The sequence below is a fragment of the Phoenix dactylifera genome, chromosome 3, assembly GCF_009389715.1.
Source record: "Phoenix dactylifera cultivar Barhee BC4 chromosome 3, palm_55x_up_171113_PBpolish2nd_filt_p, whole genome shotgun sequence".
NCBI lineage: Eukaryota > Viridiplantae > Streptophyta > Magnoliopsida > Arecales > Arecaceae > Phoenix > Phoenix dactylifera.
The window spans coordinates 9,844,045-9,865,328 of record NC_052394.1 but is presented as its reverse complement, the minus strand read 5'-3'; the positions used below and the strand labels follow the sequence as shown (position 1 = coordinate 9,865,328).

General features: G+C 40.9%; 3 protein-coding genes across 3 annotated transcripts; 1 reads left to right on the top strand and 2 right to left on the bottom strand.

The window, feature by feature from the left end:
* Positions 1-2,191: 2,191 nt before the first annotated feature.
* Positions 2,192-4,888, bottom strand: LOC103715302. The gene is made up of 3 exons (XM_039124013.1): positions 4,408-4,888; positions 3,437-3,519; positions 2,192-2,242 (listed from the first exon to the last, which is right to left on the bottom strand). Exons 1-3 carry the CDS (start codon positions 4,886-4,888, stop codon positions 2,192-2,194), a joined length of 615 nt encoding a protein of 204 aa, XP_038979941.1.
* A 4,570-nt stretch (positions 4,889-9,458) lies between these two features.
* Positions 9,459-18,111, top strand: LOC103715269 (autophagy-related protein 18a-like). Its single transcript, XM_008802842.4, has 4 exons — positions 9,459-10,593; positions 14,327-14,528; positions 17,249-17,375; positions 17,786-18,111. Exons 1-4 carry the CDS (start codon positions 9,640-9,642, stop codon positions 17,874-17,876), a joined length of 1,374 nt encoding a protein of 457 aa, XP_008801064.1. The 5' UTR covers positions 9,459-9,639; the 3' UTR covers positions 17,877-18,111.
* A 1,532-nt stretch (positions 18,112-19,643) lies between these two features.
* Positions 19,644-20,450, bottom strand: LOC103715303 (glutathione S-transferase 3-like; the record flags this gene model as incomplete). The annotated part of the gene is made up of 2 exons (XM_026807768.2): positions 19,644-20,291; positions 20,366-20,450. Coding segments are annotated over 2 exons (537 nt in total), but the record flags the coding sequence as incomplete, so codon positions are not given.
* Positions 20,451-21,284: the final 834 nt, after the last annotated feature.

Below are 21,284 nucleotides of genomic sequence, written 5' to 3'. Positions count from 1 at the left end.
CTTTTTGGCATTCAATCCAAAACTACATTCATTTCTAGGGATGTTGTTTTTCATGAATCAATTTTTCCATTTCAACACAATTTTTTTCCTAATACTGCTCCACTTGAAACTCATGACACTATTTTCCTTAAGTCTCCCATTACTTCTTATGACCATTATCCCTCACAAACTTCCTTTCGGCCTGCACACTTGAACACCCCAAGTATTGCAAACCCATCTCCCATACAAAATCATAACAACACTCCAAATTCAGCCGACACATATTTTGGCACACAAAATGGCACGCTCAGTGGCACAACCTCTCCTACTCCCATAGATAATTCTGTTTCACCAATTTCTTCCGCATTCCAACAGCCACTTAGAAAGTCATCTAGGATCAAACGACCCCCTACCTATCTCAGAGAATATCACTGCAATTTGGCATCTGAAATTCCCCGATTTCAGTCAAAAATTCAGAATGTAGAGTCCATGTTTCAATCAGAAATTCTGAAGAAAATTCAAAGAACAGGAGTTTCTGAAAAATCTGGAAAAGCCTATGACATATCAAGCTTTCTGGGATATGAAAAGTTGTCCCCTTCTCATCGTTATTTGGCATTGTCTATATCATCTACAACTACCCCCAAAACTTATGCTGAGGCTTCTAGATCATAAGAATGGAGAGATGCCATGAATGCTGAATTTAAAGCTCTAGTTGAGAATAATACTTGGACTATTACTTCTCTACCTAAAGGAAAAGAACCAATCAGTTGCAAATAGGTGTATAAACAGAAATTCAAAGCAGATGGAACTGAGGAAAGGAAAAAGGCAAGACTTGTAGCTAAAGGATACACTCAACAAGCCGGATTGGATTATCATGATACTTTTTCTCATGTTGCAAAATTAGTTACCGTCAAAACACTCTTAGCAGTCTCAGCTATCAAAAATTGGCATTTATATCAATTGGATGTTAATAATGCCTTTTTGCATGGTGATTTGCATGAAGAAGTATATATGACTTTTCCTCCTTGTTATGAGCAGCAAGGATAAAATGGTGAAAGATTAGTATGTCATCTAAACAAATCTATATATGGCTTGAAACAGGCTTCAAGATAGTGGTTTGAAAAACTATCTCCCTTCATCATTTCTCATGGTTTTATTCAGTCTAAGGCTGATTACTCACTATTTACAAAAAAAAATGGTGACTCCTACACAACCATATTGGTATATGTAGATGACAGAATAGTTGCTGGAAACGACATCTCCTACATAAATCAATTTAAAGGAGTTCTTGATTTGCAATTCAAGCTTAAAGACCTAGGGGTCTTAAAATATTTCCTTGGTCTTGAAGTAGCTAGAAGCTCCAAAGGAATTTCTATTTGCCAAAGGAAGTATGCATTGGAAATATTAGAAGACGTAGGATATCTTGGTGCAAGACCTGCAAAATGTCCCATAGCACAAAATTTAAAGCTCAGCAGATATGAAGGTGATCCTATTACTAATCCCGTAGTTTATAGAAGACTTGTGGGACGATTACTTTATCTCACCATAACCAGACCTGATTTAACACATCCTGTACTTGTTCTGAGCCAATTTTTGGATTCACCAAAGCAACCTCATTTAGCTGCTGCATATCATGTTTTGAGGTATCTCAAAGCCACTCCGAGACAAGGATTGTTCTTCTTTTCCACTTTTGAATTGCAATTAAAAGCCTTCTATGATGCAGATTGGGCAGCATATTCTGACACTTGACGCTCAGTTACAAGTTTCTGCATTTTTCTTGGAAACTCACTTATATCATGGAAATCAAAGAAGCAATATACTGTATCAAGATCCTCAGCAGAAACAGAATATCGTTCCATAGCCTCAACTTGTTGTGAGATTACTTGGTTAAAGAATCTTCTTGCTGATTTGAATGTCGTTAAGTCAAACTTACCGACGCTTTAAAGCGTCGCTAATTGATAGATATTCGTGATTTTAGCGACGCTTTAAAGCGTCGTTAGCGTATTATTTTTTAAAAAAAATATTTAAAAAATTTTAAAACTCTGTTTACAAAATCAAAGGCATACACACTAAGCGAGATATACACATGGCACAATCAAACATATTTATCTAAACATTCATATTATCAAATTACATTTATACTATCAATTTACATTTACAATGTACTTTGAAAAGCATAAAAAAATACATATAAAACTCCAAAATAAAAGCTTCAGGGGTCGATGGCATCACCATCTCTACGCGCAGATGAAGTATCAGGAACCTGTAATAAAAAAAACTAAAGAAGTTAAGAATACGAAAATTATTAAGCTCTTTAAGAAAAATATTAAGCTCTATTCGAATAGACTCGCCTCACTTGATGATTGCAAGCAAAGTAAGGTAATTACTTGCAGTAATCACCTTTAGGAGATGAAGTTGATGCATCATAAGCAAGGCTTCATGAAGATCCGAAGCATTAGCAAAGGGAGAGGAGCTTGAGATTTGAAGGATACATTTCGTTTCCACTCCGTCAATTCATCTAAGATTATATTTATCTTAAAATCCAGTTTAGAGGGGGTGGTTCCCATCTTGCCCATCTTTTATGCTGACTTGTAGTTGATGCATAGAGTTCTGAAATATTAATTTACCATGCACCAAACCTTTGAAGCTGTCATTTTTTTCAAACCCCTTCCTATTCTCAAAAGAGAGCAAGTAAACCATGAAACAGTAGCAACGAGAGCCTTACCTCATTTAGGACTGACATTATTAGGCCAAAAGGAATCATCTGATGGATCTCCATTCCAAACACAATTTCTATCATCTGGTTGCCATCCCAACGGGTGAAATATGACATTCCAGGCTCCACTTCTCCATTCCAAACACAACTTAGAGTAAGCTCTACTTCACAGCCATTCATGGCTTTTCCTTAGTCTCCACAAAATTGTAAATAAGAGGGCATCTAAGGCACTGTGATCTAAATGAGAAACCATAGCATTAGGAAAGAATTGTAACCAATTAGACTTATTTAAAGCATGGTCCAGCTGGGCCCTGACCTAGCAAGCCTTTGGCGATTTCTACACCAAGTACGGGGGGGCCAGAGAGAAGCCAAGCTCGTGCAAGTCATGATCAGCCACAAAATTATGAAATTGATGTACTTTTCAAGAGACTTTAATTTTCCTTCTGCTGGCAATACAAAGGAGTCCCAAGCCCTACCAACACTACATGCCACAAAATTTAGCAAATCCATGAGATACATGACTTTCATCAAGGAGAACATTATAAACATAAATCAAAGAAAAACATCTAGTTCGAGCATCTTTTTTCGATGCCCCCCCTTATAATTCCACATCAAAATAACAGCAGGGCAAAACTAATAGCAGTTCCATATAGAAAATCATCCTCATTTTGAATCATAGGATCATTAGACTTACCTTGCTCACTTGGGTACTGACCAAGTTATCAGTTTACTAGAGAGTACCTTCACCTCCTTCAACCTCCATACTCGCCCCAACGGAGTCTCCTCCTCCATTTGAGATCCATATTTGAGAGGATTTCCAAAACCTTTGACCAAAAACACCACATTTATACAACAAATAGATGGGACCTTTTCATACTGTAATTCTTGACAAAGGACACTTCTCTAGGGGACCAAGCCACATCTCCTGTTTCATAGGTTGAGATGGGGAAATCTCCACACCCACTATGACAATATCACATTAATTGTTCTCCATGCATAGTGGGTTCATCTATTCTCAAAGGTTTGCCAATCCCAGCAGCAAGCTAGATTTATCCAGACAAAAAGAAACCTATGTGATCTGGTCAGCATTAACAAAAAGTGAGTACACTTAGATAATAATAGAGAAGACATTAAGTAATAACTTGGCACAAAGAAAGCCAAAAACTGAGTGCGATGGGGTGCCAAAACGCGCCAAGAAAAAAGATGGTCTTTTATTTTTTGGTACAATAGTTGCTCACACTGCTCTAGTGTGAGTGCAACCCATAGAGTCGAGGGAAAGAAAATGACGTATGGGTGGAGGGGCGGCTTCAAGGCATGTTCAAAGAACCTTTTTCGAGTGGTGGCAGGAAAGGAGGCGACCCAATCTGCAGTCATGTTTGCCTTCCGATACACATGAGCAACCTGAAATGAGTCACAGTCTCTCGCTATCCTGTGAATATCCTAGAGCAGTGGGTGGCCATCGTCCCTCTACTCCTCATCTCGGATCTACTCGACCACCGTCGTTGAGTTTTCTTCCAGGAGGATATTGTCGACCCCTAGAATATGCCTCGCGAAGGTGATGCCCTCCCAAACTGCCCTGAGCTCCCCCCAATAGCTGTTATGTCACATATGCGACATCTTCCCGCGGCAACCAACCTAGAGTTGTGATCTCTGATCACAAAATTCATACCTTCTTTGTCTCCATTTGCCGCCATACTGCCATCAAAATTCACCTTGAGATGGCCCGGGGGGTGGGGGCTTCCAATAGACAAAAGTAAATTTAGGCACTGCAACAACGAAGTGGGAGTCCCAGATGTCCCTAGCCATCTCGGATGATATCGTCATGGTTGTGTTGATGATCTCTACAACTTGGAGGAGAGCTCTATCGACCACAGCCCTCGTGGATGTCCTCTTACCTTCAAAGAGACAAACGTTTCTGTCTAGCCAAATGTGATAAGGCATGTAAGCATAGGTGATGCCCCACTCAGCAGAACTCAGTCTCCTCATGGCCTCCCTTAGCTGGCGTAGAAGTTCCTCGGCCGACTTCACGGAGTGCGGCATGGGGAATGAAGCCCTCCTCCAAACCTGCACTGCCCGAGGGCAACTGAACTGCACATGGCTGACAGACTCCTCCATGTCGGGGCACTCCTCACACATGGGAATAATCCTCACGCTCCTCCTGGCCACCACACTCCGGTTGGTAGATAGCCCCATGTCACCTTCCAGATGAATAAGGCTGCACGAGGGTGGATACGCATTCTCTGAATCCACTCACCATCAATCTGTCGGATTGTCTCTCTCCCATCAGAACATGCAAGTCCCTAGTACGTACCTTCGCCCTTTCTGTCAAAGTCCAGACCAGTTTGTCCGTTGTCTCCCTCGCAGGAATTGAAAGTGCTAGAATCCTCTCAGCCAGCTGCTCCCAAATGCGTCCCGGATCAGCATGTCATTCGACTTACCTCTTTTCCGGAGAGATTAGATCACTAACTCTGCACCCCTTTAGCTTTACCGAATCGACCATCGTCGGCATTCGACCCAATAGATGTTCGGTCACCCATGCGTCCTCCAACACATCAATAGACTGCCCATTGCCAATGGCCCACCTGATCGCAGAAAGCACCACTGGAGCATGGGCGCAAATCTCTTTGCAAATGAAGGAGCAATGGCGTACTGCCCGAAAGTCAGCCACCGTGGTGTATGCACTGTACTTGCCCCTCATACACAGGCTATCCGATTTTAAGATATATCTGGCTGCATGTCTTGCTGCCAGAACCTTTCGCCTGGCTGCCAAAGAGCGTACACCCAACCCACCAAACTTGAGCAGCTGACAAATCACCTTCCAAACCACCAAAGTGGATTCTTTGGTACCATTGTTAACTATTATCCAACGTGCAGACTCCATGCTTTTCAATTTGGAGAGTGTTTTGCCTTTGTTGTCGGCAAATAGGAGGCCTCATTTGTCTTAAGAGTTCAGGTAAAGGAGATCTTCTAGGGTGATGTTGTCTTTGGAGAGGCCAAGAGTTCTGAGTTTCTTAGCTCGACGGCAGGAACTTCATTTTGCTGAGCAGTGAGCCATTGGTGTGTGAACCAACACAGCAGAAGGAGTGAATTCATTCAAAGGCGAAACTGCTGTCCTGCCCGACACACCTGGTTTGATGAAAAGGACTGAAAGGATGTTAGAGAAGACATTTTTGATGGGAACAGTAGTGGGCAATGACGTTGAAGTGACTTTGGCCGCGAAGCATGAGATGACTCTCGTAGGTTCGCTAAAGGAGACTATAAAGGCTATGAGGGGACAGCTGATAGTCAAAGATGCTTGCCTTCTCGCAGGTGAAGGGGAGAAAACTTTTGATGATTGAGGTATGTTGGGAATGTGCAGAAGGACGTTGTTCGACTCTTGAGATGCTTGGCCAGGGTTTTTGAGATGGTTGAAGGCTGAGAGGGAATAGCTCAGTAGCTTCTTGCTTGGTGTCCCACACGAAGACACCCAAAGCATCGAACTGGGTTTCTGCAGTTTGCCTTGAAGTGATCTGAGCTCCCACATCTAAAGTAGGTGCCCTTTTTAAAGGGCTTGGGCTTGACAAGAGGCATAGAGGGAGAAGTGGAGGGACTTGTACTGATGGAGTGGTTTACCTTTGTTTCAGGAAGCAATTGGCTTTTTTTTTGGCTTCTGGTTAGTGGGTCGGCTGCTCAAACTGCTCTCACATGAGCACAACCAGCTACATCACTAACGAGGAGGCTATAAAGGCATAAGGAACTACGAATTGTTGGGTCCATAGGAACTCCTTGGAATGCTAAGCAGCGAAGAAGACGACCCAATCAGCAACTTGGTTCGTCTCCCAAAGAACATGCCTGATCTGGATGGCCCGACACTCCCATATCATCCGGTACATATCGTACATCAGCAGATGCTCTACCTCCTTCCGTCTCTCGGCCTAAAGGCGATCAATCAAAACAGCGGAATCGCCCTCCAGAATGATCCTGTCAGCCTTCATCACATGACGCGCATGAGATAGCCCCTCCCAGGCAGCCTTGAGCTCTGCTCCAAATGCCGAGGCTTCAATGGAACAACATCCCTCTGCAGCAATCAGCCTAACACTATGGTCCCTAACGACAAATGCCACACATGTCCAATCTCCACTAGCGAGCAAGCTTCCATCGAAATTCACCTTAAGATAGCCAAGAAGTGGGGGCTCTGAAGAGACGAGAATTGCATGAAAACTAATATCAAATCCTGACACTTGATGCATAAGTTTAATAATTACATATAAGATTTTGCTTTCTAACAAACAATGAATATTAATTACAACCCATCCTCGTTTAATAAAAAAAAATATATAACTAATTTATAATCTCAGTGGAAGTAGTAAACCATGATAAGGTACCTATTGTTAAAATTCAAAGAATTATTATGCTAACAAAAGATGCCCTTGTCTAAAGGCATATCCTTAGAATAGTTATAAGGTTTGAATCTTAGCATGTTTACTTTTATAATCAGGCTATATGTATTAAGATCATAATCCTCCACTAGATATACAAGGAACAACATTTCTTTGCTATCTTTTCTTTTTGGATTGATAACGACCAAATATGCCACCATTACATTCTCATTTGATAAGCCCTAGATATATTCCCTAAGATCCCTAGGCACATTGTCATCCAACACCCAAGATATCCCCAATCTTCTAGCATGAGAGGCGATCCAATCCACTGCTCGGTTTTCCGTCTTAGGATGTGTTGCAGCTTGATCTCTATAATTCCATCAATCATGGTAGTGCAGTCCAAGATTAAGCTATTGGAGTTGAAAGGGATTGACTCGCCTCACTTGATGATTGCAAGCAAAGTAAGGTAATCACCTTTAGGAGATGAAGTTGATGCCTCATAAGCAAGGCTTCGTGAAGATCCGAAGCATTAGCAAAGGGAGAGGAGCTTGAGATTTGAAGTATACATTTCGTTTCAAGATGTTTGTTGTCCAATGTGATTTCTGAGGATTATTGCTGCCCACTCCGTCAATTCATCTAAGATTATAGAACCATTCATATTTATCTTAAAAGCCAGTTTAGAGGGGTGGTTCCCATCTAGTTCGAGCATCTTTTTTCGATGCCCCCCCTTATAATTCCACATCAAAATAACAGTAGGGCAAAACTAATAGTAGTTCCATATAGAAAATCATCTTCATCTTGAATCATAGGATCATTAGACTTACCTTGCTCGCTTGGGTACTTACCAAGTTATCAGCTTACTAGAGAGTACCTTCACCTCCTTCAACCTCCATACTCGCCCCAACGGAGTCTCCTCCATATTTATACAACAAATGGATGGGACCTTTTCATACTTTAATTCTCCACAAAGGACACTTCTCTAGGGGACCAAGCCACATCTCCTGTTTCATTGGTTGAGATGGGATAATCTCGACACCCACTACGGCAATATCACATTGTTCTCCATGCATAGTGGGTTCATCTATTCTCAAAGGTTTACCAATCCTAGCAGCAAGCATGATTAAAGCCTTAGCATGCCAATACTCTATAGGGAGTTGAGGGAAGCAAATCCACAGTCGGACCACATTAATCTTAGCCTCCAATGGCCGGAAATCATCTTGACACCTTAGAAGATTTAACACCCCTGGCCCTTCCGTTAAGATGGTAACCATGTCATTTTCATTAGAAAATTTAGAGGTACGTATAATTATCACAATCCATATTAGAAACTAGATAGAGCCTAGTAATTGGCCATGGGTTGCTCGGTTGCAACCTAAGTTCAGCTATGTGCATGGGTTTCACCAAAAATTTACAAACTAAGTCCAGGTCCCAATCTGCACGCTCCCTCTCTGCATCTTAGGATCAAAGATGATCCGATTTGCGATCGTAACTTTGATGGGATCAAGTTTCTTATGATGAATGAGGCTCAGGCCTCCCTTGGACCACCTTCACCCAAGATCTAGGAGGTTCATTCCTCCCAATGTCATCGTGAAGCCGACCTTTACCTTTACCAATTAAATCTTTGCCTTGAAGATCTTCTGATCTCTAGTAAGCAGAGATTTTTTGTTTCTCCTATGGTTTTCGAGTCCAAAGAGCCTACATTTCATTGCTTGATAATTTTCAATCTAGAGATGTAATTTACTACATATTTCTTCACTTCGTTGTGATTTGTGAAGCAATTTTAATTAATGGATGTAATAGAAATTTTCAACATAGACATTGGATTTATGCTGCTACTTGCTTTCTTTCTTTGTCGTTGTTGTTGACGGAGATGCATTGGGCATGCCATCACCATCATTCATCACTCTTAAAAATATGTCCTACGAAAAATATGGCAATTCTAACTTTTTGGGCTACATTCACATCCGTTGTGTATGACTCGCCGATGTACCGAAAAAAAAAAGATCAAAAATAGCTGACATTGCAAAGATAATGGATTTGATTAGCAATTTTTATCTGGTTTATATAATTACCCCCAAGTTAGCAATGCTAGGGCGATCTTCTTTTAAGCCAACTATTTCTTTCCTTCCATCTTCTACCTCCTCAACATCATCTCCAAACATCCATTTGAAAAAAAAAAAAATATTATTATTTTATAAGAACTCTGAATTATTTTTAAAAATTTATTTTTTTAATAATAAATGTCTGTTTGTCCATTTCGGGTTTAATTATTTCTCCTCCAAACAACAGCGTACGGTTCACCCAACAAAAAAATGCGTTGGATTTCCAAGAATTTTCTGTTCGTAAGCTAACGGCAATCCTCAACCACTCCGCCACCAGGGGCACTTAAGCAATTATATCAAAAGCCAGTCCCCCTTCTGGAAAACAATATCGGTGTTCTTACCTCGAGCCTTTCCGACAAACCTCATCGGACAGCCGTCCTCCCGTCGCGTCCTCAACTCGCCGAGCATTTTTAATCCGCCGATGGTCCCTTTTGCCCCTCCAACGCCGTGATATTTCCCGATCTCTCCTAACCCCGCCTCCATGGCCGCCCTCTCCATCCCCACTTCCTCATCCTCCTCCCCCGTACCCCCCCTTTCCTGGCCAAACACTAACCTTGACCCCGACCCAAACCCTAATTCCCCGTTCCTCCCTTCTCCCCACCACAACGACGAACCCGGATCCCAATCCCTATCCCCCGACCCCTCCTCTTCCTCCGCCGCCGATCCGCTGGAGGGCGACGATGCCCCCGACTCCCCCTCCCTCGAAAACCCCAATCTCAGCCTCCATTCGATCGCCGTCACGCCGCCGCTGATGGCAGCGGAGCCATCCTCGTGCTCCTCCTCGCCGCCATCCGCCGCGTCGATGCCGTCGCTGCTGCACCTGTCGTTCAACCAGGACCATGGGTGCTTTGCCGCCGGCACCGACCGGGGCTTCCGCATCTATAATTGCGACCCCTTCCGGGAGATCTTCCGGCGCGACTTCGACGACGGGGGGATCGGTGTCGTGGAGATGCTGTTCCGGTGCAACATCCTGGCCCTCGTCGGCGGGGGGCCGCAGCCCTACTACGCGCCCAACAAGGTCATGATTTGGGATGACCACCAGAGCCGCTGCATCGGGGAGCTCTCCTTCCGGTCGGAGGTCCGGGCCGTACGGCTCCGGCGAGACCGGATCATCGTGGTGCTGGACCACAAGATCTTTGTGTACAATTTCGCCGATTTGAAGCTCGTGCACCAGATTGAGACGGTGCCGAACCCCAAGGGGCTCTGCGCCGTCTCCCAGCAGCAGGGGTCGCTGGTCCTGGTCTGCCCTGGGGGGCAGAAGGGCCAGGTCAGGGTGGAGCATTACGGGGCTCGCCGGACCAAGTTTATCATGGCACATGACTCGAGGATTGCGTGCTTCGCGCTGTCGCAGGATGGGCGGTTGATCGCCACTGCGAGCACCAAGGGCACGCTTATCAGGATTTTCAGCACCGTTGATGGAACACTTCTCCAAGAAGTAAGATGCATTGCTTGCTTTCTTTGAATCCATATTGGTCCTCATGATTCTTTTGTAGTTCGATGCATGTATATTTCCTTATTGTGTTATTTGCTAAGATGATTACGGTGAAATTCTAATATAGAACTGTTTGCCCTCAGATATGAGGGGTTGGTCTTAAGGTAGGTTTCTACACTTCTCCCGTATTTTCTGTTCTTCCTTTCATTTTTGTTGATTACTCGAATTGTAGAAATCCTTCTCCTGTTCTACACTTCTCCCGTATTTTCTGTTCTTCCTTTGCTTTTTTTTTGGTTTATTTGCCACATGTTTAGTGGCCCTCACAAAGCAGTCAAACCATCCTTCTTTCCACTGGTTGAGAGAAGCGAAATTTGCTGATATTGTGACTAGTTTCTCCCCACCAATCCACTTTTTGCCTTTTGCCCTCAACTAGGAATTTGTTTGTGATCACATAAAAAAAGAAGTGCTTAAAATTTTTCGATGGTAAAATTTGAAAAGAAAATGTGAAGTGAGGACGCAACTAATGTTACAATAGAGTTTACTTGACCTTTTTTAGTTGTAAATCTTTTATATTTTATTAGGATCAAGCATGGTGCTATAATCAGTATCATGTGAGGCATGGAGGGGCTGAGCCTGCACCACCTTATTAAGATGATAAGTTTTTTAGTTATTGTGCCCAAATCTATAGCCTTAAAAAGCAAGCCACGAGGCCCAAAGCCCAACACTACATAGGATATGAAGTTTATTGTCCCTTTACCTGCAGGGCATATCCACAAAGGCCTTGGCATGCAATACTGGATGATGTTGATGAAAAGAATGAGGCACCACCTGCACCTCACGTAATCAGCTTTTGAGAAACTAAGTGCTAGCAAGAACTTTGCTGGAAAGATTGCAATATACTCTACCATTCAACAAAATGAAAATGCTAAATCTCCCTGATCTAACCTCCAATACCTTGTGGGGAAGAGGAAACAAAGGGTGGAGAGTAGCAATATTAGATGTTGCAAGGCTTTCAAATTTGACCTTCATTGTTGGTTCTTCAAGGGATGTGGTAAAGGTATCATGGAGTTCAAGCTAATAAATATTTGATTTGGTTATAGTGAATCGTTCCTATGGTGCTAGTTGGGAAGTAGTAATGACTACTTTGGCTGATTTCTCAGTGCCTGCATATTAAATTGAAGTCTAAAAAATGATGTACATCAAGTCTACCACCTATATGGATGCATGAAAAAAATTGAAAAATGAATTTTCATCAAATCTCTTGCTATATATGTTGTATATGTATGTGTGTAACAAAAGGCTTTGCTATTGCACTTTTTCTCTTTGATGGTGTTCAATTTTAAATTCAAAAAGAGAAACCAAATATTGGTCTTTTTCCATTCTAATTTTTCTAGATAGTTTGACCTAAAATATATTTTGCGATAATTGTATTGCAAGCACATTGAAGGAGTGGGATAGCTATATTTCTTGGATTTTTTTCCCCTACTTTTAAGAGGCAGTTGCAGTATGTGTGTCTCTAGGGAACAACATTACACATAAGATTGGCATCTAAATATTTAGAAATAATAAGATTTATGGAAAAAGGTGAAATAAATTAAAAAAATAGAGATAAATAAGTAGAAAATGAACAATAGAAAATCAAGTTTTTTTTTTTTTTGGTGGGTGGGGGAAGGTGAGGAAAGAGGGTGCTGGGCGTCCGGTGATGAGGGAACAGACAGAGATGGAAGATATGAGAGAGATAGTGAGAAAGAGAGAGAAGCAGAAGAAGGGGGCAAGGTAAGCAGATGAAGAAGAGGCAAAACAAGTTGCGAAGAAGATGGGGGGCAAAGGAGATAGAGAGTGGGAGAAAAGGAGGTGAAGGAAAGGTAACAAGGGGGGAGAAGAAAAACCAACACTCAATCCTTTGGTGTTAGCTGCCAAAGTATATATGCCATTTTCCATCCACTGTAGGCCATTGATTAACTAACACTAATTGTTGGATGAGCTATAGCCTGCCCCCGCACCCCACCCCCCAACACCCTTTCCTTTTTTCCTCAACCCCCACCTCTCCCTCCCCTCTTTGGAGATGCTGGAGTTTGAAGAGTGCATTCAGGAGTGCAGTGGGCTGAGGCTTTTAAAACCAACCCATGGGCCCTAATGACGGCTTGCGAATATCCTACTTGATCGATGTTTGGCTGCATTTGAGGACCACATTGGCCCAATAAGGTGGGGTCACTGGGCCTCGTTTGCACATTTGGTTGCATCGGCTAATATTTTAGAATGCTATTCCTTCCCCCATACTTTTTCATTTCTCTTGACTTGATTGACTGAGGTTTTTCTTGCTGGTAGAATGACCACTTGGTTAATTTGACTTAGATGGCCATTATAATTTACCCAGATCAGGTACATTATTAGAGTACAAGATCAGGACCAATACTCTAGTGTCTTAATTTTCTTCCAAATTAATTATTTTGTTGTTTTTCATATAGGATGCATTAGACCATGAGCTTGACTTCAGTAAATAGGTCAATCAGATGGCTAGACTTGAGCCTGCTCCTTTAGTCATGTAGAAAAGTTTATGTTAGTTATAATTAAATATGCCTTCCATCTGTTTTATTGAATGAATCTTGAACCAAAGAAAAGAAAAAAAAGAAAAAGCTGGCTGGCTGTTGTACTGATTCATTCCTCGCCAGGTGACGTGATTCAAGATTCCCACATCAATATAAAAGAATAATGTGAATAGTGGATGTAGGAGTAGAAGGGAAGCATGGCCCGTTGTGATTTAGTTTTAGAAGGGTGTAAGCTTTAAAGTTATTTTAAGAGATTAGTGCAATTATTTTGAGTGAATGAAGATTTCCATTTTATGGACTTTGGCAGATTATTTCTGGTATATAACCTTATTGTGGTGACAATGATCTAAAAGAGGCTAAGTTTTGAGTTGAGAGATCAACCTTTTAGAGAAAGCAACCATCAAGTGATTGTCACCCTGAGACGGTATTGCACTTACCTATTCAAATTTATCACCTGAATTCCTGTCTTCATATGCCGCCTCATCCTTGTGCTTCCACCATTTTTTGCACGCACCCTTGAAAAATTATGATTTGGTTTTTTTATGATTGGCAGGATATCCAAATAAACTTATGCTCAAATTACTTTTAAGTTCCTAAATTTGAAGTCGAAACAAATGTTACATCAAAACTCTGACGTACAACAAATTTGGAGTAAACCCGTTTGTTTTATGCTTTCAGCTTTCATCTATAACAAATACAAATAAATTTTCATGCATAATCTCAAGGCTCAAGGTTTATTTTCTTTGGTTTTAATGTCTGCAAAGAAAGTATACTAAAAGAAATTTCTCTTAAAACCTATAATAGAATATGAATCTATGAATAGAACTCTTACTTCCTACAATTTTGTCTATGTTCCATGACTTGAGTTGTACCTTTGTTGTACCTATAATACTGAATGTTGTTATTTTGAAGGAGAGTTGTTGCTCTTTCCCACAATAGAATTGCTTATTTTACTGTTTTCTCCCCACTTTGTGTGTGAACCTGTGTCCAAATCACACTAGCAGCTGTATTAGACTTTGCTTTTACAAACCTTGTATAATTTGTGCATACTTTTACAGTTCATGCATATTTTTTAATTTTTTTTTATGATTTCTTTCCAGGTTCTGCTGTTTTTTCAGTAAAGCTCCTCTCTGTTTTATATTTAGCGATTTTGAATCTGATGTTATTGGGAGATCTTTTGTTTCTAGGTAAGAAGAGGTGCTGATAGAGCAGAGATTTACAGCCTGGCCTTCTCTGCTAATATGCAGTGGTTAGCAGTCTCCAGTGACAAAGGAACAGTTCATGTGTTCAGCCTCAAGGTTAATTTGGGATTGACAGGAAATGATAGGCCCCGGCCTGCACCAGAGCCAAATCCCCCAGCTATCACTTCATCCCTCTCTTTCATTAAAGGTAACCACATTTAACTTGTAAAAATTAGTAATCACGCCTGGATATTTCTTTATGCAAGAGGAAATCATATGAACTTACTTCTTGAACTTTTATGAGATCTCGTGATAATGGTTGGTTTTCCATCTAATTCGTCTTTGTTAGTGTTCACCACTGGTATTCTATTCTTTCCTTCCAGAGTCTTTTTAATTGTATAATGCTTTTTATCAAAATATTTTTTGTCTGCCTCGATAGACTAGTAATTTATTTTCATCAAAAAAAAAAACAAGTCGCCGGTTCATCTTTAATAATTGTAATGGAGATTAAAGATCAATATATACCCATAATATGACATTTGTCATGGTAAACAGTCAACTCATTGAAAATCTTATTCATTAAAGGTAACCACATTTAACTTGTAAAAATTAGTAATCACACCTGGATATTTCTTTATGCAAGAGGAAATCATATGAACTTATTTCTTAAACTTTTATGAGATCTCATGATAATGGTTGGTTTTCTATCTAATTTGTCTTTGTTAGTGTTCACCACTGGTATTCTATACTTTCCTTCCAGAGTCTTTTTAACTGTATAATGCTTTTATCAAAATATTTTTGTCTGCCTCGATAGACTAGTAATTTTTTTCATCAAAAAAAAAGAGAAACAAGTCACTGGTTCATCTTTAATAAGAGTAAAGGAGATTAAAGATCAATATGTACCTATAATGTGACATTTGTCATAGTAAACGGTCAACTTGTTAAAAATCTTATTCATTAAAGGTAGCCACATTTAACTTGTAAAAATTAGTAATTGCACCTGGATATTTCTTTATGCAAGAGGAAAACATATCAACTTATTTCTTAAACCTTTATGAGATCTCGTGATAATGGTTGGTTTTCCATCTAATTTGTCTTTGTTAGTATTTACCACTGGTATTCTATACTTTCCTTCCAGAGCCTTTTTAATTGTATAATGCTTTTATCAAAATATTTTTGTCTGCCTAGATAGACTAGTAATTTATTTTAATAAAAGAAAACAAGTCACTGGTTCACCTTTAATAAGTGTAAAGGAGATTAAAGGTCAATATGTACCTGTAATATGACATTTGTCATAGTAAACAGTCAACTTGTTGATGATCTCCTTTTCAATTTTTTACTGGAAAATACTACTCTTAACTCTACTCTAGATTTTATTTTGACTTCATGAATAAGTACAGTTGAAAATTTTGCTGACTTCTATGGATGATAAGCGTGTCAATGGATTGGATTTTGACATGATCTGATCGAGATCCAATACGATCTATTTGATATGATAATTATTTTTGACGCGGGAATCCACAAAGATCCAAATCTGATTTCCTAAAGGACCTAACTCGAATAGTATATAATAATATAAAAATTATCTATGCTATGATATAAAATACAATCCTACGTAGTTTGTATAAATATTTCACTTGCATGATCCCACCTTGCCCCTCTTTCTCCCATTCTTGCCCTCCAAGCAATCCCACCCTCTTATTCACCAAGCCAAGCAGAGCTTCGGACTGCTCAGTCTTGCTTGTTATAAGAAAGTGGTAATCAAACGTGAGCCAAGCTGGAGATACGCTTGCTAATAAATGTTAAAGCACTGTTCATTTCATTGTTGGACGAGTTTGAAGAAGCCTAGTGTTAAGTTTGTTTTTACAAACCCATATTATTCAAGCATGATTTTCTTATAACTTGAGCTTTAAACGAGGCCTGAGCTTTGTCTTGACTTGCTTCTTAATCAAAGGAGCTCAACTAAGCCCTATTATTGATCTGAGCCTGAGTTGTTTCTGATCAGTTTGGTTCATGTGCATCCTTAGCTAGAGTTCCCCATGCCTTAACGAGAAAAAAACAAAAACCCTGCTGCCCCCTAAAATAGGAGAAATTAAAAATAATAAAGCTCATCTTGCTTCCATCCTCCAGATTATCAGATTAAATTGGACCACGGATTTTAGTTAATGGATCATACTTGCATCAGCTCCAGTCCATCTATATGCCTCAGAAATTGTCAATAATCATTTTGAATATTTCATGTTATTTATTTTTTAATTTTTTTTAAATTCATTCCTTTTATTGTAACCACTTTAATCTTTTTTCAAGATATAATCTCCCATGTTTTTCCTTAACTTCTTGCAATTGTCTTGCTTAAATACAAAGTTCTGCCCTTGGAAATCTTCCAATGCTTGTCAGCACCCTACCAGTAATCATGTTGGTTTGCTTGAGTGTTCCTTGTGCTGGACCGGGGACCGGGGTTGGGTTCACTGCTGAGCAGTGCTTTATTTTTGTGGGTGGCAATCAAGTTCAACCGTGTCTTAGACGAGATCTTATTTCAAATGGTCCAGATGGATTCAATCGGCTAATAACCAGGAGTTTGTAATTAACTGGGTGAACAGATTCTTTTCTACCCTATATGAACTATCTGTATTGAGTCAAGCTAATGATCCTTTTTCTGGTGTTGAATTTGGACATAGAAATCTGATTCAAATGTTCATGTTAATGCTACGTATTTTGAGTTCGAACCGGGCAGGTTGCAAATTTTTCGAACCTGTTTGCAGTGTACTTGGATTTCAACATTGTAATCAAAGGAAATATGATATCATTTGTGTTGGTATTTATACATGAGAAAATTTGCTGTTAGTGTGAAAAATAGCATGCTGCCCCCAATCAGCTGCTGCCTTGTAGACTGTTTAAGTTAAAGTTGCCTTTTTGGTTTCATCTTAGGTGTTCTGCCTAAGTATTTCAACTCAGAATGGTCTGTGGCCCAGTACCGCTTGCATGAAGGTTTGCAACATAATGTTGCATTTGGACACCAAAAGAACACTATTGTGATTCTTGGGATGGACGGAAGGTATGCAATGTCAACTCCAACAATTGGCTTCCTGCTGAAACTTCAAATTTTGCCCAATATTTGGTACAAAGTTCTCAATTTTTGAAATTTGGTGATATTTGCAACTGATATATTTATTGCATTTGGATATTTACTGAAACAAATTAGTGATACAAACATGATTTATTGCCTCTTAAGTGACCCTGACATGATGGCAATGTTGCGTTATGTAATTTTTTTGCTCTGGGATTGCATGATTCCTTCCTCAAGACATTCCTGACTCATGCTGGTGCGCAAGAGTGGGTTTATGAACATTTAGTTTCTCTGCTCTCTGCGCATCATGATAGCCCAGGAGTGGGTTTATGTGTTTTTGTTCTTAAGCCATTGTGTCTTTATTCTAAACATACCCTAATGTTGTCCTGAATGTGCAGTTTCTACCGATGCCAATTTGACCCAGTGAACGGTGGAGAGATGACACAGCTGGAATGTTACAATTTCTTAAAACCAGAGGAAACCTTTTAGCGCAAGGAAAGTTTTATATGTCTGATTGTACTGCTGTTCACTATCATTGGTAAATATTCTTGGGGGCAATAATCTGTACATATCTTAGTGTTAACAGCTTGCAAATATTTCCATGTACTCATATCAAAGTGACTATTTGTGTGAATATCACATGATAGATCTATGTGTGTCCTATTTTCTGGGCACATTATAGTTTGCCATGCTATATTTATAAATGTCTTTTTTTCTCCCTGAATCTCTCTATTGACATGATGGACAGTTGCTTCATTAAAGGCTGTGGCGATTCCTTTGCTATTACGTAGTGTTTATTTCAATTTCCCTTTTTCCTTGTAATGTGTTATGATTTTCTGATGGCCTGCTCCTACCTTCAGTTGTGCTACATACTCTGCTTCTGGTTTCATGTTGTTTCAGCCTGTGCCTAGATATTTTACTAATCTGATTGGTTGGAATTATGATAAAACTTTGGCTCAATAGTCCAGGTGGCTAGAAACTAAAGCTTGAACTGCGAATGATTTTATAGCGAACTGAAGAAATATCTTAAACTGAAATATTATGTTGGTATTGCATATGCAACCTGCCGCTCTATCATAGTTTGCTGATGGATGGTCAGATAGATTGATCACCATTTCTGAGAAGCATGTTTGTCATGGTAAATTCCCTTTGTAAGGCTCTTTATGTGCCTTGATGCTGAGAATATGGGTGCAAGCGGAGAGGCCGGGCGACAACTATGAACCATTTTTTCTCTAAATGTTGTATGATTGGACTGATATTATGAAACCAATATCAAATCGTCAGTCATTGAAATGATGTTAGGTATCTAACATCCAGCTTTTTCAAGTTTAGCTCTTTCGCATCTCTACTGCATGGACCGTCCGTCGAAGTAGTTATGTCTAGAATTAGAAGTTTCAATTTTGGAATAAATGTAAGATAATATCAGAAAGAGGTTTCAGTAGTTAATTTTGCAAAAAAAATCCAGTTATACTTTTAAAACAAAAACAGAAAAATAAACTAGGGTTTATTTAGTACTGTTATCATTTTCTAGTATTGTTTGCACATGTGTTAGATCATGCTAGATCGTGCTGTTTGTGATTAGATTTGAATAGATTTGGATCCTTAGCTTAAGGAGGACGTCAAGGCTTAAACGAAAGAAGTATGCTAGAATTTGTGTCGATAATTTGCTAGATGAATTTTGGGTACTTATACAAGATCAAAGAAACTAACTAATATTTTTTGATTAATCTTTTTGAATGAAATTTTGAGTTGTTATTTTTTTTTTTTTGCTAAAAAAAAAGGAGAAGGGGGGAGGAAGGGACAAGCCCAACCTCGCGTAGCAGCCCCCACTGGGACCCCCACCCCGCCAGGAGAATGTTCGATGGGTGCAAACCGGGGCGTGTGTTGGGCACGCCGACCTATTTTACTTATACTCTCTCCACCCGTGAGCCGGCTCGATTATCCGATCCGACCCTCCGTGTGAGTACGTCACACCTGGCACCACCCAGGCTACCAGCCGACCAGTAGCACTTCCAGACCTCGTGTCCAGGCGTGGAGCATTCGGTCCCCAAATTTAATCGACGCCCGCGCGTTTCGAATCTGTAACCACTTGGTTGGAAGTAAACGCCCCGTTCCAACTGGGCTACCATCTTGGTGGACTGAGTTGTTATTATTGCACTAGGCTTTTTGTGATGAAACCAGTTTAATTTTTCAAATTATTTTTTTAATAACCTCGTTGGAAGCAAGTATCTATTGCATTTGGAAGGCAGAAAAAGAAGAAGCAAGGAGCACATCTCATCCATTTCCATATAGAATTTTACTAATTTATAGAGAGACAAAATTAGAAAACAGAAAGGTGCCAAACAGGCCGTTGTTATTCTGCTAGTGATGGCATAATTTAGTTCATATAAACTATTTTATTCTACTACTAAACATTGGAGACATCAAACGCGTCAGGATCCATCTCTCGCTCTTATATGGGGATGACCTCGGCGGTCTTCTTCCAGGCGGGCCTCGAGGAGATATCCTCCCACCAGGCCAGAACATGCGGCCGGGGGGTGACCAGATCCGCCTGGGGTGTCCTCAGGAGGAAATAGGTGTAGGGCATGTGGTTCAGGTCCGCCAATGTGAACTCACCGCCCGCCAGATATTTATTCTTGGAGAGCCGCTCCTCGTACACGTCGAGCACCCTCCCCAACCTCTCCGCCTGCCGCTCCACCGCCGTCTGATCGGTTGCCTCCCCGATCCGCGGGTTGATCACCGCCCCGAACACCAGCTCCTCGACGGGCGGCCCGAACTGCTGCGACTCCACCGCCAGCCACACCTCCACCGCCGCCGCCTCCGCCGGCCCCCCCGCCGACCGGAGCAGGTCCGGTCCGGTCTCCTTGTACTTGCTCGCGATGTACCGGTTTATCGCCCGCGATTCTGGCCATCCAATTTCGCCGAACGATGAGAACAGGTTGAATAAATTTTAAAAGGCTCGATAATTTTATAATTACCGAAAAGGATTATATCTCCATCCTGCAGCGCCGGAACCTGACCGAATGGCTGCAAAGAAGATATATGAATTAGAATAACAGTTAAGATTCAAAAGAAGAAAAAAAATAATAAGAGAGAGATCGGGGGAGCTTGTGATCGCGGGCACGGAGATTGACGGGGACGAGCTCGAAGTCTATTCCCATCTCGTTGAGCAGCGCTCTCGCCCTCGTTGTGTTCGTCGACAGCGGCGTCCCGTATAGCTTCATCCCCATCTTCTTCTTCCTCTCTCTCTCTCTCTCTCTCTCGATCTGGATTTTGATTTTGGTTTTAGAGGGCGAGTAGATCTCGTCTTGTTAATATGACACCCTGCGCATCAATTTCACCACCTGTGAAGGTTCAGCCGTCGTTGGGGCGGCGACATTGGAAGATTTTCCTAATAAAAGACGACTCTTTTTTTGTGGCACGACATCGACAAGATGGACAGGGACCTGCCCTCGATCGACCGCGGCGAGTAACTAGAGCATTTTTTGTTAGGATTTGGTCATGCTGGATTCGGTCGGAGTCGGCCAAGCAGGACTTAATTTGGCAAGCATTTTGAGAATAAAAAAATTTAATGATAGTCGTGTTATAAAACTACCTTTTTCTGAGCTCGAACCTTTATAATGGCTTTGATGTGCCTGAGCTCACAGCAATAATGGAGGGATAAAGCAAGGAAAGAACAAATAACCAAGAGAAACAGAAGCATTTACAATTTTGAATATCAGATAAGAAATGATCTGTCTTAGTAGATCTCCCATCCCTTATTTACTGATATGCATCCGCTTAGGATTTTACTTAAGCAGAAAATAAAACCTAAGAAGAACCACATCTCTCTCTTTCTCTGGGCGCGCGCGCGCTATAATTCACACAAAAGAAAGATACCAATCTTGCAATCGCAGT

Coding starts and splice junctions, on each gene's coding strand:
- LOC103715302 (XM_039124013.1), bottom strand. CDS start 4,888: ATGGGGCTATCTACCAACCGGAGTGTGGTGGCCAGGAGGAGCGTGAGG. Junction 3,520..4,407: donor ACCCCCCGGGCCATCTCAAG/GTGAATTTTGAT, acceptor TTTTGGTCAAAG/GTTTTGGAAATCCTCTCAAA. Junction 2,243..3,436: donor GGAGGTTGAAGGAGGTGAAG/GTACTCTCTAGT, acceptor TTTTTATTACAG/GTTCCTGATACTTCATCTGC.
- LOC103715269 (XM_008802842.4), top strand. CDS start 9,640: ATGGCCGCCCTCTCCATCCCCACTTCCTCATCCTCCTCCCCCGTACCC. Junction 14,529..17,248: donor ATCCCTCTCTTTCATTAAAG/GTAACCACATTT, acceptor GTTTCATCTTAG/GTGTTCTGCCTAAGTATTTC. Junction 17,376..17,785: donor ATTCTTGGGATGGACGGAAG/GTATGCAATGTC, acceptor CTGAATGTGCAG/TTTCTACCGATGCCAATTTG.